This window comes from Zonotrichia albicollis, chromosome 4 (assembly GCF_047830755.1).
Source record: "Zonotrichia albicollis isolate bZonAlb1 chromosome 4, bZonAlb1.hap1, whole genome shotgun sequence".
In the NCBI taxonomy this organism is placed as follows: Eukaryota; Metazoa; Chordata; class Aves; order Passeriformes; family Passerellidae; genus Zonotrichia; species Zonotrichia albicollis.
In genome coordinates, this window is record NC_133822.1 from 71,795,322 (window position 1) to 71,808,805 (window position 13,484).

Sequence of the window (13,484 nt, forward strand, 5' to 3'; positions counted from 1 at the left end):
CCAGTTGTGCTTTTCAAGGTTGTTTCTTTTCTCTTACGTATTCCATTCTTTCTCCGATCTGCTGAGATCTGTCCAGCAGGTCGGGTTGTGGCACAGTCCCTGCCCTTGGGGTGGTGTTGGCTTTTTATACTAAAACTACGTGCACTTTATTTACAATAATTTTCCAATACCTGTCACCTATGTTAGACAATCTGTCTCTACTCTAAACCAATCCAGAAGTGCCACCATCACAGCAGAAGATGGAGGACAACAAGGACAGGACACACTCAGATTCCTCCATCTTGCCTCTTGTACCCCCATTCTAAATCCCCAAAATTCTACTTTTTCACCCTGTGATAAATTCACTATCATTCTACTCAAACTCTTGTGGCTTGTAAATCTTCACACAAAGTTGGTAATTGTTTCCATGGGCTAAAATCCAAGGCACAGGTGTTTGTGACTCTGTGCCAAGGCCTCTCAGCCCCCTGGCAGGGTCTCAAATCACCCAGGGCAGCCAGAGGAATGTCCTGGGTCCCAACACCTTTGGAATGGAGTAGGCTGGATGTTCATCACTGCAGGAGTGCCACAGTGTGAGTGTCCAGCTGCAGGGAATGCACCTCACCTGTTCAATTCTGGATGCACTATGAATTAATTTAATTCTTGCTGCTCTCCTGGCTCATATACACAAAACCATCAATAGTTGGACCATCAGCAGCCTGACACAGCAGAGAGCATTTGCTGCTTTAGAATAATGTGTGTGTGTGTCCCATAGGTGGGAAAGGTTCTTTGGGGTGACAGATGAAGCTGTATTCTCACCTCTGCAAGTGCCTCTTTGCCAGCCAGTCCAACTGTGGTGGAGGGCTGCTGTGAGCCTGATTTCCACACAGGAGTTTGCAGAAATATGTTTTATTGCAGGTAAGCCATTCCTTTGCATTATTTATGTTAAAAGTTAAGTAAATTATTGTTGGCTTTCACGCTGCAGGTAAAGCTGTAATGAAAACAGTAATGAATGCTTTGCTGACATGCACAGGCAACCTAAGTATGCAGCCAAATTAGCTATCTAAGCAGATGCTTTATATCCTGAATTGCATATAAGGAATGCTGTTCAGTTGGTTTAAAAATTATGTATACACCCACAAACTTTTTTCCTTATTAAAGCCATATGTTTGTTTTTTCCTGTGTTACTTTGGTTTTTTTAAGGAGCAGTTTCAATTGTCTTATGAGCAATTGCGACAGTAAAATAAAATCAGAAGAAAGATAGGAGAAGCTGACCATGTGCAAGAAGTTCAGGGAGAATTGTGTTATTTAAGCTGCTGTATTACTGCAATATGGGCAATACTGCAAATAGAGATGCTCTTATGTTTAAAGAATTACTATTTTTTTGGTAAAGGCAGTAGAGCTCTGGTCTGGCAGAGTGGGTGGTTGAGCTCTGCCCTTTGGGGGGCTCTTTGCCCTCCTTCTGCTCTGGCAGCCTTGCAGAAGGCCCAAGCATTTTATTTTTTTCAAACCAATATTCTTATTTATCTTCTGCTTGAACAACCTATCTCACCAGTGTGCCAGTGGAAAACACAGGAATGTTTTTATCTTTGTACAGTGTGTGGTGTGAACAGTTTCTAGAAGGTCAACAAACCCTATTGAGCACCCTGGAATGACAAAGCCAATTTCCCAGAAAGCCACTGAGCAGGCACACTGGAGTGGGAAGAGGGGAAGAATAGCACAGGAAAAGGGTGGAAAAACTAGAGAAGGTAAGAGAAATGGAAGGGGAAAAAGTGAAATATATGAAGCCTTATGAGCAAGAGCTTTGGCTTTAAGCGCTCGTCAGCTTCAGGGTTTTTGACTTTGAGCTGAAACTTGTGGGTTGATTACTTTTCTGAATAATTTAAGCTCTCTTCTTGGGTCCCTTAGCATTTAATAGATGTTTCTATGTATATACCTATTTTAGGCTTTTGTAGAGAGATCTATGTATGTAAGTATACACATATATATACTTGTACGCATATGCATGTGTTTAGATACACATATATAAACCTTCACGTGTGTGTATCTGTGTGCATACATATAATAAATTGTCTGCTTGCCTTATTTCAGCTGCATATTTTAATCTACATTAAGACTGTTCTTCATTCCAGCACCTAATTTTTTCAGAGATTTATTTGATTATTTAATTTTTTTTTTCAGCCAGAGTAATTGTTTCTGCCAGGAACAAGGCTGTTGAAGGGCGCTGTTCCTTTCAGAGGATCAAAGTACAAAAGATGTTCAAATAAAAGGAGAGATTAAATTCTGTGGGCTACATTTAGTCCTAGCTATAGCTGTGCAGTCAGTGTGTGCAGGCTGTGGAGGTTGATCTTTCACAAGAGCCTATTTCAAACCTCAGGAGGGTGTTGGTAACTTAGTAACTTTGTGTATTAGATGGAGGTGGCTGCAGAGCCTGTGAAAATGTTTTTTATGTTAAACTTTTTTTTTTTTCAATTTTTTCTTCTTAGAAAATTGGAACTTTGCTCCCTCCCCACCCCCTCCTTCCTCTCTGTCCTTTCCCTTTTGTGTTCTGTGTGAGTAAACAGAGGGTGAGGAGTGTTTTCAGAACTGAAAAGTCCTCCTTGCCCTTTCCAACAAATGTCTCCCTCGCTGATGAATCATTGTAATGACTCAACCTGAGTTTCTGTTGCAACTTTTATTTTCTTTGCCCAGCAGCATCTGCTCTGCTGGGTTTTACTAAACAGGTAGGAGGGCACAACCCCTGCTTGATGAAACTTGTGAGAAAGAAAGAAAAAGAAGCCTGTAATAACAAAACAACCTCTTTTAAATTTTTAATCCTTAACCAGTATTCTTGTTCATCTGCTGCTTAAACACAACATCCTGGCATTTATTTTTTTTTTGCCAGCACATGGAAAAGCCCTGATGTATCTCTGTAGTTTTGCTGACACTTGGCCATCCCTTTGATGCAGCAGTACTTCAGAGTGCTGCTCTAGGAGAAGCAGGACCTGGAGAATCATCAGTCTTTCCCACAAAGAACAGCTTTCTGAGAGGGACTGTACTTGTCAGGGATGGTGATGGATAAAATTATAAAGCTTGGGCACAGCGATCTCTGTTCCTGCCTCACAGTTTTGGGAAGTGACAGTAGGTGGCACTGGAGAATAGGAGCACAGAGGATGGGTTTCTTATGAAACCGAGCAGTTTCCTCACTGGCTCTCTGTTCAGCCAGTTTTCCATCCCCACGGATTGCTAAAACACTTTGCTGCTTTCCCTTTGCAAGCCTGTTATTACTGGAAGCCTGCAGGCTCCAAAGGCAAGAGTGCTGTTTCAGAAACTCCACACTGCCTGTGAAGCAACCCTGTGAGTAAAACCTGCTGAAGATCTTGTGCTTCATCCTGGGGGTGAGGAATGATTGCTTTGCCAGCTCTTTCAGTATCAGCCCTGCCTCCAAAGAGCACACTCGTGCACAGCTAAATCAAATTATTTAATTTAACATTGACCTGAGCGAGCTGTGGCTCCTGCCAGCTGGTGGAGCAGTGAGAGTGTCTAAAGAGGGGAAGGGAACATCCCAGGGACTCTCTGGGTTTCTGTGTCTCTGTGTTTTCTGTCCCACATGCCAGCAAAAGAGGAGGAGGCAATTCTTGGCAGCTCCAGGAGTGAGGCTAGAAAGTGACTCAGCACTTCCCTGTCTGCTCCTTTAATGGGAAGCATGAAACAGAGAAATAGTGGCAACCTAAACGCCTGGGAAAATTCTGAAAATATTCAGTTTCTCAAGAAAAACCTTAATAGGCTTCTTGTGGAAATGACCACGGGGAGAGAGGTCCCAGCTCAGTTTTTATTATGTGTGTACAGCCTTCTGTGTGTGCTTGGAACATGAGCTCTTCCCATGAGTATTTCCTGTTTTCCCAAGCCTCCTCCTTCAGCTGTGTCCAATCCCTGTGAGGTGAAGCAACACCACACTGGCACAAACTCTGAAATGGCAGCTCCTAAAACCTGGTGTGTTTCTCTCTCTCAGGATCACTTCACAGTAATCACTGGAAATGAGGATGGTACAGCACAAATGCCACCAAATAGCTTATAGAGCAAGTTGACGTTTTAAGAGAATATATGGAGAATATATGACAAAAAATGCATCACCTTTCACCAACTGAAATAAGTTTGGTCCTTGTCTAATTGTTTTTAAATCACACTGACACCACTGACAGCTTTTATGCTTTAAAGGTCAGGGCTTTTTTTCTGTAGTGCTAATTTTATCAAATTATAACTTCAGTTTATCAGATATAAGATATCAGCTATTAATTATTAACTTTATATGCTTTATCCTAATCTGTTCGGTTTTATTGCATGGCTTTTTATAACTGAATTACTGTTTTGTTGACCCTTCCTCCCTCCCTCTTTCTGAGGATATTTCCTTGCCTGTTGCAACCTTGGGTTTTTGCTTGAATTCTGAATAGGCCCTTCAGTGGAGCAATTTCTAACTTTTTAAGGAATGGTATAAAGTGTGAAGGCGAGTGGGCCCTGAGGGAACTCCCTCTGTGTTGTGTCTGGAGCAGCCTCTGCTGCTCCCTTTTATGGAGGGCACTGGGCCCTTTGAGCTTGTGGAAGATGGACGTGGCCAATGCTGTGTTTACTGCAGCTCTTCAGGCCCTTTGCAGGGAGCCAGGTCCTCAGTGGTCCCTGGGAAATATCCCAGAATAAGGGATGTTCTTCCACTGTTGTGCTCTCCCAGCTCTGCACACTGAGGAGCCAAAGCCAGAGGACCACTCTGCCATCAGAGGTTTGGATTGCCCCCCTCCCCTGTGACTGGAGCTGGAGGCTCCTTTTGGAGCAGGTAGATGGAGTAGAGAAAAATTTTTGCTCCTATTCTTGTGCAGAAGTCTTCCTAAGAGGCAATTCTTCCCCTTTAATGAAGTTGTTACTTTAAGCATGTTGGAAACTCGCACTGAAAGTGCGAGATAATCTACCACCCTATAGATATTAAAAAAATAAAAAAGTACGGTTGGGTTTCCAAATTGAGAAGGAGAATAGATAAGGTGTTAGCTTTTTATTGCTCCTGCAGTTTGAATTTTCCCTGAGGGATGCCTTGGGAAGAGAATCATCACCGCCATAAACCGGTTAAGCAGGAAGGAAAGCTCCTGATGGAAAAGTTACACCCCCTTGATACTGAAAGCACATAGGTCACCTGAAAATGTCTGTGAGCAGGGAGGCACAGGAGGCTCTAGATCCTTGTAAAAAATTGTGTTTCAGGTAAGGAGTTGCAACAGATATTCTTACTGCTTAGCAGGTGCCCCAGTCATCTCCTCCTGGGATCGCTAAAAGCAAAAATTGATCCCGCAGTGTGCCAGGCTCTTTTAGGAGGATTCATGAGCATGGCCACGTGTGGAAAGTGGTTTTGTGTGCTTGCATGGTGCTTGCAATGCTGTGAGACTCTCAAGCATCTTGATTTGTAGTGGATATTTTACAGTATTGGTTGTGATTCTCCCTTTAAAACCCCTGCTCCCATAACCACACCGTTATGTGAACGTACAGTTATCATTCAAATGGACAAGGAGGGCTTCATAGCTGTGGGAGGAAAAAGCCAAACCCTCCAAAATTAAATTTGGATTGAGAAACCACAAGGGAAAAAACAAACAAACAAAAAAAAAAACCCTTGGATGTTTTATTAAAAATTAATGTAGATGTTGCCTCCTTCGTGATTTTTGCAAATTGTTTTACCAATGCACTTGACAAGACTCAGAAGGTGAAATAGTGGCTGGCAAAGAGCCAGATCCTCCCCTGACCTTTGTGTGATGCTTTGAAAAGGGTGAGCAGTTGGCCCAAATGCAGAGCCAGGACTAGCAGGAAACACACCATGGAGATCTGCACCATGGCATGCTCAGCCTCCTACCTCAGGGTCAATTTTAAATACAAGCCCTTATTCAAGACACAATATGCTTCTGAGAAGAGGTCACAGCCTGTTCAGGGTTGGATGTTAGGCATTTTTGTGCCATCACAAAACAGAATTTGTTTGAAATGCAAGGAAAATATTTTAGGAACAGTTGAAAGGGTGTAAAATGTACTTTCTAGGTCTTGTAGTCTTCCAGACAGGCTCTTTTAAGGAAGGTGGGACTGGAGGGATATTTTATTATTTTATCTTCTGTTTCTTCCTGAAATATTCCAGTTTTCAAGATGGGTTTAAAAAGGAGTGGAAGACCTCATACTTCTTGATTTAAGGCTATATAATTTTCTTTCTTGTTTTCTTTCTTTTATTTACCTGCTGCAGAAATGAAAAACACAGAAAGTTGTAAATTGGGACAATTTTGTACAAGAAACTTTTGTTGTTATGCCTTTTTTTTTTTTAATGGTGTCATTTTTCTCTAAAACCACAGGGAACTTAGCATTCATTCTGAGAGAAAGCTACAGAATTGTAATTGCATTTTATCACCATTCAAAGTGGTATGTATAATTTTGCTTATCTGGCCTAGTGTGATTTCATAAATGTGGGTTTTTTTCCAACTTGGTTAAAGCAAACCAAAGCATGCAACACATGGAATTACTAAGTGGAGTGTTTGAAACAGTAGTTCAACCTCTGGGTTGCAGGTTTTATTTCAGCCTGTTTAAGTTTTCATTTCATTTCTCATTCCATGCTGTGGGTGACAGAAGCTTATGTCACCGAGAGGTTGACTTGAAATGAAACAAAAATAAATAAAATTGGGATGAATACCTTCCATTGTAACACAGATTTTCATTGCAAAGTGCTGTTATCTAAACAAATACAGTATCTTGAGGACTTAATGGAAAATATATTTGTGGAGCTAAGCTTTAACAATTTCTGAACACACTTTTTAGCTCACTAGCTTTTTTTTTTTTGCTCAGGAATACATTTTATTTTTTTTTAATTGAATTATGAAGTCAGATGTCTCTATTCCTTTCAGGTGATAAATACCCAACTGTGTGCAGTGTGTGGTATTGCTGTTCTGTGTCATTTGTGGGTTTTAGGCTACATCTGTATCAGTAAATGAAACAGGCCAAGGCCTTGAGGGCAAATGGCCCAGAATAGACTTTGGCTGTAAAACTGAACTCCCTTCCTAAAAAATTTATCCTTATGCCTGCTGACAGCAGTTCCCAGTGCATACTGCCCATCTGAACCATAGGAGTACTTGGCACATGCCAAAGTCAGATCAGGGAGTTTGCTACTGACAACATTAATGATGGAGCTGCAGAAAGTCATGTCCTTGCCTGTTAATTTGCTAAAAAAGGCCAGCCTCAGGCTTTGAGGATAAATTTCTTCTGTAAAACAAGAAACACAAAAAGGCTGAAATTTATTTATATATGTATTTTTTTCCTTTATATATCTTTTGAGGAATATTAATTGGATGTCCCTGTCTTCTATATTCTTTGACTTAACTTTCTTCACCTTATTACACTAAGATAAGAAGTGGCAGAATATGAAGGAACTGGAGGCACAAAAAAAGAAAATGTGAATGAAACTGACAACAATTAATACAAACTCTTCCTTCCTGCATTGTGTGCTATGCAAGGGTAGAAATGATGGGGAAAAAAATTGAGATGTTTTGGAATATTAATCAGAATTAGTATTTAATATTTTGATCAGCTGTTTCAGGCATCCTGTTGCTATTATTTATGAGTCAAGGATGATAGTAATAAAATCAGTAATTTGTTGTTATTATCATGACTATAAAAATATTAATTTGCCTGTAAATAAGGATCAGACCACAGCTGATCAAGCTCCACATGAAGAAAATATTTCCACTCTCTAGAGAAAGCTCTAAAACAAAAAAAAGACCAGACAGTGAACTGCTTTCATTATGTAAGTTATTTTGGGTTTTAACCTCCATTCTGTGCTTTGTTTCAGTGTCACACATCTCCATTTGTGAGCGTTGCTCTCTGGACCTGGAACTATAATGAGACTTTCCTGAGGAGGAGGAGAAGGGCTGAAGGCACCCATCAGCCATGGCACACTTAGGGAGGGTGCCCTTCTCACACAGTGGATTCTGTGCAGGACAGCCTGGGCCCCAAGCATCTCACCCAGAGTGCCATTCTGGCTCTGATGGAGACATCCCTCTGGGATTTGATCGAATAGTTGATGAAGTCAGCCACGAATTTTTTTTTTATGGTTCACCCCATCCACATCATCATGAAGAAATATTTTTCCCAGCAGAACTTTTCAGTCAGAATGTGCCTGACCAGCATTTTTACAGTCCTCCTCTGGTTGCTCGTGGAGAGCTTTACCCTGGAACTGCAGTCCCTCACTGGCAGCAAGGCACAGTGGCACCAAGGGTTGGCTTCAGACCTTCCTTACTGCCTGACTGCAGAAACTTCTTTGTGGTGGATTCCCACCCCTACAGTCATGAGAGAGAACTCCATGGAAGGAATAGTGTAAATTCAGTTTCTGATGTGGAAAGGGGCAACACAAATCTGCAGTTTCAGATAGGCTTTGACAATCTGGATGGTCCAAGTCCTGTTTTCTTAGACAACTATCATCTTGGACAAAAAGTGAGAGAAGAAAGTGGAAATGGGGAAGCTTCTGTAACCAACATTTCCAGAAGATGCGGCACAGGACCTACCCAACCCCAGGGCTCTGGACACAACAGAGAGGTATTTAAATGTTCTTATAGTAACAGTGTTTAAGGATTTTTGCTCTTGTTTGTGTCCTTGTGCTTTGTGTATTCACTCACACTGTTGCAACATAGATTAGAAGCACTTAATTGAAAGACCTTATGAAAAATAAAACATTTATGCCTCAGGGGAAGCAAAAGGATTTTATACAAGAAGAGAATCTAGATTATGGTCTAGAAGCTCCAGCAGGCTCATTTTATGGCTCACTGAACCATAAAACTACCAGAGAAGGATAAGTACAGAAATGTAGAGTAAGTGTTGGAAAGATAACATGACAAATCTTTATGGTCTGATATGAAACCTGAGATTCAAAATAGCAATGCATTATGTTGAACTTGGTTTGTTTGTTTTTTGGTTTTGCTGAGACAGATTACGGTCTCTCTGTCAAGTCTGGCTGACATACCCTGATCCTGAGGGATGCAACATATACCCCATCCTACCGTCACTGTGTCCTGCGTGCACTTCTGTGTGCATATGTAATTATTTTCAAAAATAGACACATCTACTCTGACTGAGGGAGCTGGATCCTATGACACACACTCTCTTTTAGCTGTCTGTCTGAAGCAAACCCTTTAGCTCTTTTCCTCCTTCATCAGGTGCTCACAGCTCTGTTTGTGATTTTGCCATTTTTAATAACCCTGTCTTATGGGACTCCCATGACTCTCTGTGATGTTATATCTGTCCTCATTTTCTGTCTTTCAAAAGCCTGATATGGAGAAGGGAAAAGAAAATGATAAACCTTTCCTTTCCTCCAGTGCTTGTTAGCAGTGTGAATCATTATAGGAATCCTGAAATAGCCTACAGGATACCTCTGCACCATGAATATTAAAAGACAGTTTAGGTTCACCTTCTGCCTTCAAGTCCCAGTGATCACAGTATCATACAGCAGAGGGGAAGAGACACTTGATTGACTTGTTTCTATGTCTCTGAATAAGGAGAACTATAAAAGTAAACATATGCAGGCCCAGACAGATGGGAAGGCAGCAGGGGGAAATATATCTGAGGACAAGAACTCTTAAGACTAATCCTGTGCACTGCATTTTAGAATTTCAGTGATGAATACAAAAGAGGAGGGGCAGAATAGGTGGAGAGACAAAAGGCTGTTGTGGTTTTTTACTCATGATAGGAAAAGTATGCTGACGTGGTGATGAAAAGAACATGCCTTCTCAGGAGAAAAGCAGAAAATAGTGGGATACAAATGAGCAGGAGGAGATTAAATGATGGGATGGGAAGAAGAGGTGCTGGAGGAAGCACACACACATTTAAGAACAGGCACAAATGCTTCTGTGACGGAGGAGGAGAGAATTATAGGGGAGGGAAGAGAAGAGCTGAGTGAGTCAAGGGCAGCTACAATCGAATGTGTGGGAGGATTTGATTAAGTCAGGAAAGTATTTGAGCTGTTTAGCTCCAAGAGGAAGAAATGGGAGAGAGGAGTGAATTGATTTGTAGCATAAAATTCACTGTGGTCACAGGAATTCCTTCAGGGAGAAAAAGCCATGTCAGGATAGAAACAGCCAAGGCAAGGGGCTGGCAGCTGAACCTTGAGATGATAAAGGAAAATAAGAGTGAAAGGGACTCTTAGAGAGAGGGAGGAGCAAAAAAAGCCTGTACAACAGTTACTGCTCCTGGGCTGGGAGTTCTGGAAAAGAAATGTGCTGCAGGATGACAAACCTGATGCTGAGTAAGAGAATCAGAAGGGTTGGAAAAGTGGGACACCACAGCAAAAGAATGACAACAGGTTGGATTTTTGAGGTCCAGAGCAAGTAAACAATGCAACCAAGTAGTAGGAAGGGAGAGCCAACACTTCAGAGTGAAATACAGAGGATGCTGAGACATGGAAATGGCTACTGAGATGGGTCATAGGTAGGCAAGATAAAATATGCACCCTGCTGAAATCATACTGGTATTCTGATCCACAGCTCTAGGATGCAGTTGTATGGCCCTAGGCTTTATTTAATGTCTGCTAATCAAAATATGTACAATGTAATAAAGGAAACCTTAATTTTTTCTGGCCTTTTCATTACAGGTCAGATGTTCAAAAATAATAAAAGAAAATATCTTTATAACATCCCAATGAAAAAAGATGATTTTTTTTCCATGTTAGAAAGAAAACTGAAATAAAACCTAAAAGCTATCTGATATACTTAGCTACTCTATGATATTTAGGATCTAATTTTAGATTCTAATGTTTTCAGAGTAACTAACAAGACTCATCTTCTACCAAGTCCCATCATCAGACCAAACATCGTGATTTTTTTTGAGTGCTCCAGAAATGAGAAATACACTATTATTGTTCATATTTGGAAGGATGATTTAGGTGACTTGATTAGCATAATATGAGAAGTCTATGGATAAAAAAAAATTCCAGTCATCAAGGGGTGCATTCAGTTGCTTCATCCCTGTTGTCATTACTTCTCCTGATATGAAGTTCCATCTCATTTCCTGCTCTCTGTGACATATTTGCAGTGCATGGAGACACATGTCCTGCTGAAAAATAATGTGAAATAATGTGATCATGTCATTAACATTCTATTAATTAACATTTTAACTTTATATGCAAGAAGAAGAAAGTGAATTTTCTGGACATGCAGAAAGAAGACATGACCAACATAAATCTCTCATCCCTGGAGCTATTTATCTCCTTTATATATCTCTGCCATCAGAATGACTTTGAGTGACTTAGTATTTTAGAAATAATACCATTAGAAAATGGTACTTTCCAGACATGTAGACTCTTACTGTCTCACAGGATCCTTGTTTGCTGTTAGGAATCACACAGGGATGCTGCCAGCAAAGGTGCAAAAAGGCAGAGGGCTCCTGTGCCAGTCCTGTGTCTGCAGGGGAGAATCCAGATTGCAGCTTTGGGTTCCTCTTTTCCATCCTTGAGTGATTATTTAATCATACTCTTCCTTCAGGCCATGAGGATTTGAGGATTCATGCCCATGTCCTTGTGGCAAATCATGTATTCCAAGTCTTGTCCCCCTTCTTGCTCAATCCCTCTCTGTCCTTCCTTAGTTTGCAGTTGTGGTTTTGCTCTTTTAATACTTTCAGTTCCATTTAATGTCATGTGCCAGCCTCACCTTTTCTAACCTGTGGGCTGATTTTCTTAGCTTTTCACTCAGTGGCTGTTTCTCTTTTTCCATATACTTTTTCCAGGGCACTCTACCTGCTCTGCAAGGACAGAGCTGCAGGAGAAAAAGGAGCTCTGGTTTGTTTTGTGGGGTTTTCTAATGCATAGATAATTTTTGGAGGCTGTCACCAAATCAGTCATAATTTCTAAATAGTGAACATCTTCCAGAAGTTCTTATCACTGTTTGATGAGGTGAATTGAAAAGTATGTGCCTTATGAAAATGGAAACAATGAACCAGTGGAGGTGTTGGATTTTGAAGGACCTTTCCCAGCAGTTCTGGGAACCAGGGAATCAAGGGTCACTGATTCAGATTGCTAAATTTAATTTTACTCTCTTATTTACACCCTCAGGATTATCCTTTTTTTTTTTCCTACGTACAATTTCAAATTTCCCCTCTACTGATGATGCCCTTTTAGTATCTTTAAATTTCATGTGCACTCTCCTAATGCTTTGTTTGGTACTGTGGATAATGAAAATACTGCATCCCATCAGTTTGGGGTCTCACTGTATCCTCATGAGGTTTCTGACTTTTGAGCTTTCAGTTCTGCTGTTGTGATTTCCCCACCCGCCAGCTCCCAGCAGACCTCTCATCTTTTGTAATCATCCCATCTTTTAAATTATAACTAAAATTTCCCACCTTGTATCTTCTAATGCATATTGATCTTCCTTATCCAGCCCAAAAGAATCTTAAGTTCTGTTTATTAGTTATTTTTAATAAATTTGCACACTTTTATATAAATCCCTTTTTAAATTATAAAATAAACCTTTTGTCTCTGTTTCCTGTTCTCTTCCTGAAGGGGTTTAAAAGCTCTTATCCAGTTAAGTCTTGTCATGTCTGTACCTACGAGACCAGAAAAGCTTGCAGATGTAATAGCATTAAGTTCCTTCCTGGAGATGATATTCTGGCTGAAGAGTAACTCAGGCAAACAGACAAAGGGATGCTTGACCCAAGGCAGTGGCTCAGACCTCTCCAAGTTCACACAAAGTATGGGGGGATTTTTCATGCTCAGTAGAGCACACTGGTTCCCTCTTATCTGTCTTAGGGACTTACCTGACAGCTTTATGGAGTTTGAGGGAATGCTGAGCTTCCTGACAGGGCAGAAAGAGAGAAAATAAGGATTAAAACACTGTCAAGCACAAACTTCAGTTTGTCCTCCTCCCTTTGGTAAACGAAATAGCTGCTTTTGGAGGTATCTGTGCCTTGATACCAGGTGAATCCTGAAAGCTTGGTCTGAAATTCCTCATGTTCTGCATGGAGGGGAAAAACAGTTTTTATCCAGGGCAGCTCATGCTTTGTGACTTCTGAAAGCATTTAGAGTGCAGTCAAAATGGGGTCATTTGTGTTTATTTGGAACTCCATCAAGTCAGGGGAGGGTTGATAGGCTCTCATGGAACCAAATTCAAGATTAGCCTTATGGTCTTTCTGCTTCTCATACCTAAGTAACTCAGCTTTGTTTCTTCTGGGGTCTTGTTGGTGTTTTTAGGCTGCACCTTGGTCTATCCAGCTGATTGAAGCAGATCAAGGAAGTAATGAAAACACAGTTGGTTTCTGCAATGCAGTGGAGAAGTAAGTAATGAAAAGGCTTTTTTCAGCCAACTATCACATTTCACATACATTAATGGGATTGGTTATCCCTGTGTTTTGGGGTGACTGGGATGGAGGTAATTATCCCCTCACAGGGCTGGGCTGTGTATTGGCAGCTAGAAAGGTGTGATAGCACACCAGTGTCTCGGCTACTGCTGAGCACTGCTCATTATTATGGCATTTTTTCTGAAGCCTTT

At 40.9% G+C, this 13,484-nt stretch overlaps 1 protein-coding gene across 1 annotated transcript in view; it reads left to right on the forward strand.

Annotated features, from left to right (window-relative positions):
• The first annotated feature begins 737 nt into the window (after positions 1-737).
• The window catches only part of PIK3C2G (phosphatidylinositol-4-phosphate 3-kinase catalytic subunit type 2 gamma), a 198,752-nt gene continuing 186,005 nt past the window's right edge, over positions 738-13,484 (forward strand). Inside the window, exons 1-5 of the mRNA XM_026790362.2 lie at positions 738-894; positions 1,574-1,724; positions 6,321-6,387; positions 7,808-8,550; positions 13,187-13,269. Coding sequence (XP_026646163.2) covers positions 7,906-8,550; positions 13,187-13,269 — 728 coding nt within the window. The 5' untranslated portion in view covers positions 738-894; positions 1,574-1,724; positions 6,321-6,387; positions 7,808-7,905. The remainder of the gene's footprint in view (positions 895-1,573; positions 1,725-6,320; positions 6,388-7,807; positions 8,551-13,186; positions 13,270-13,484) is intronic.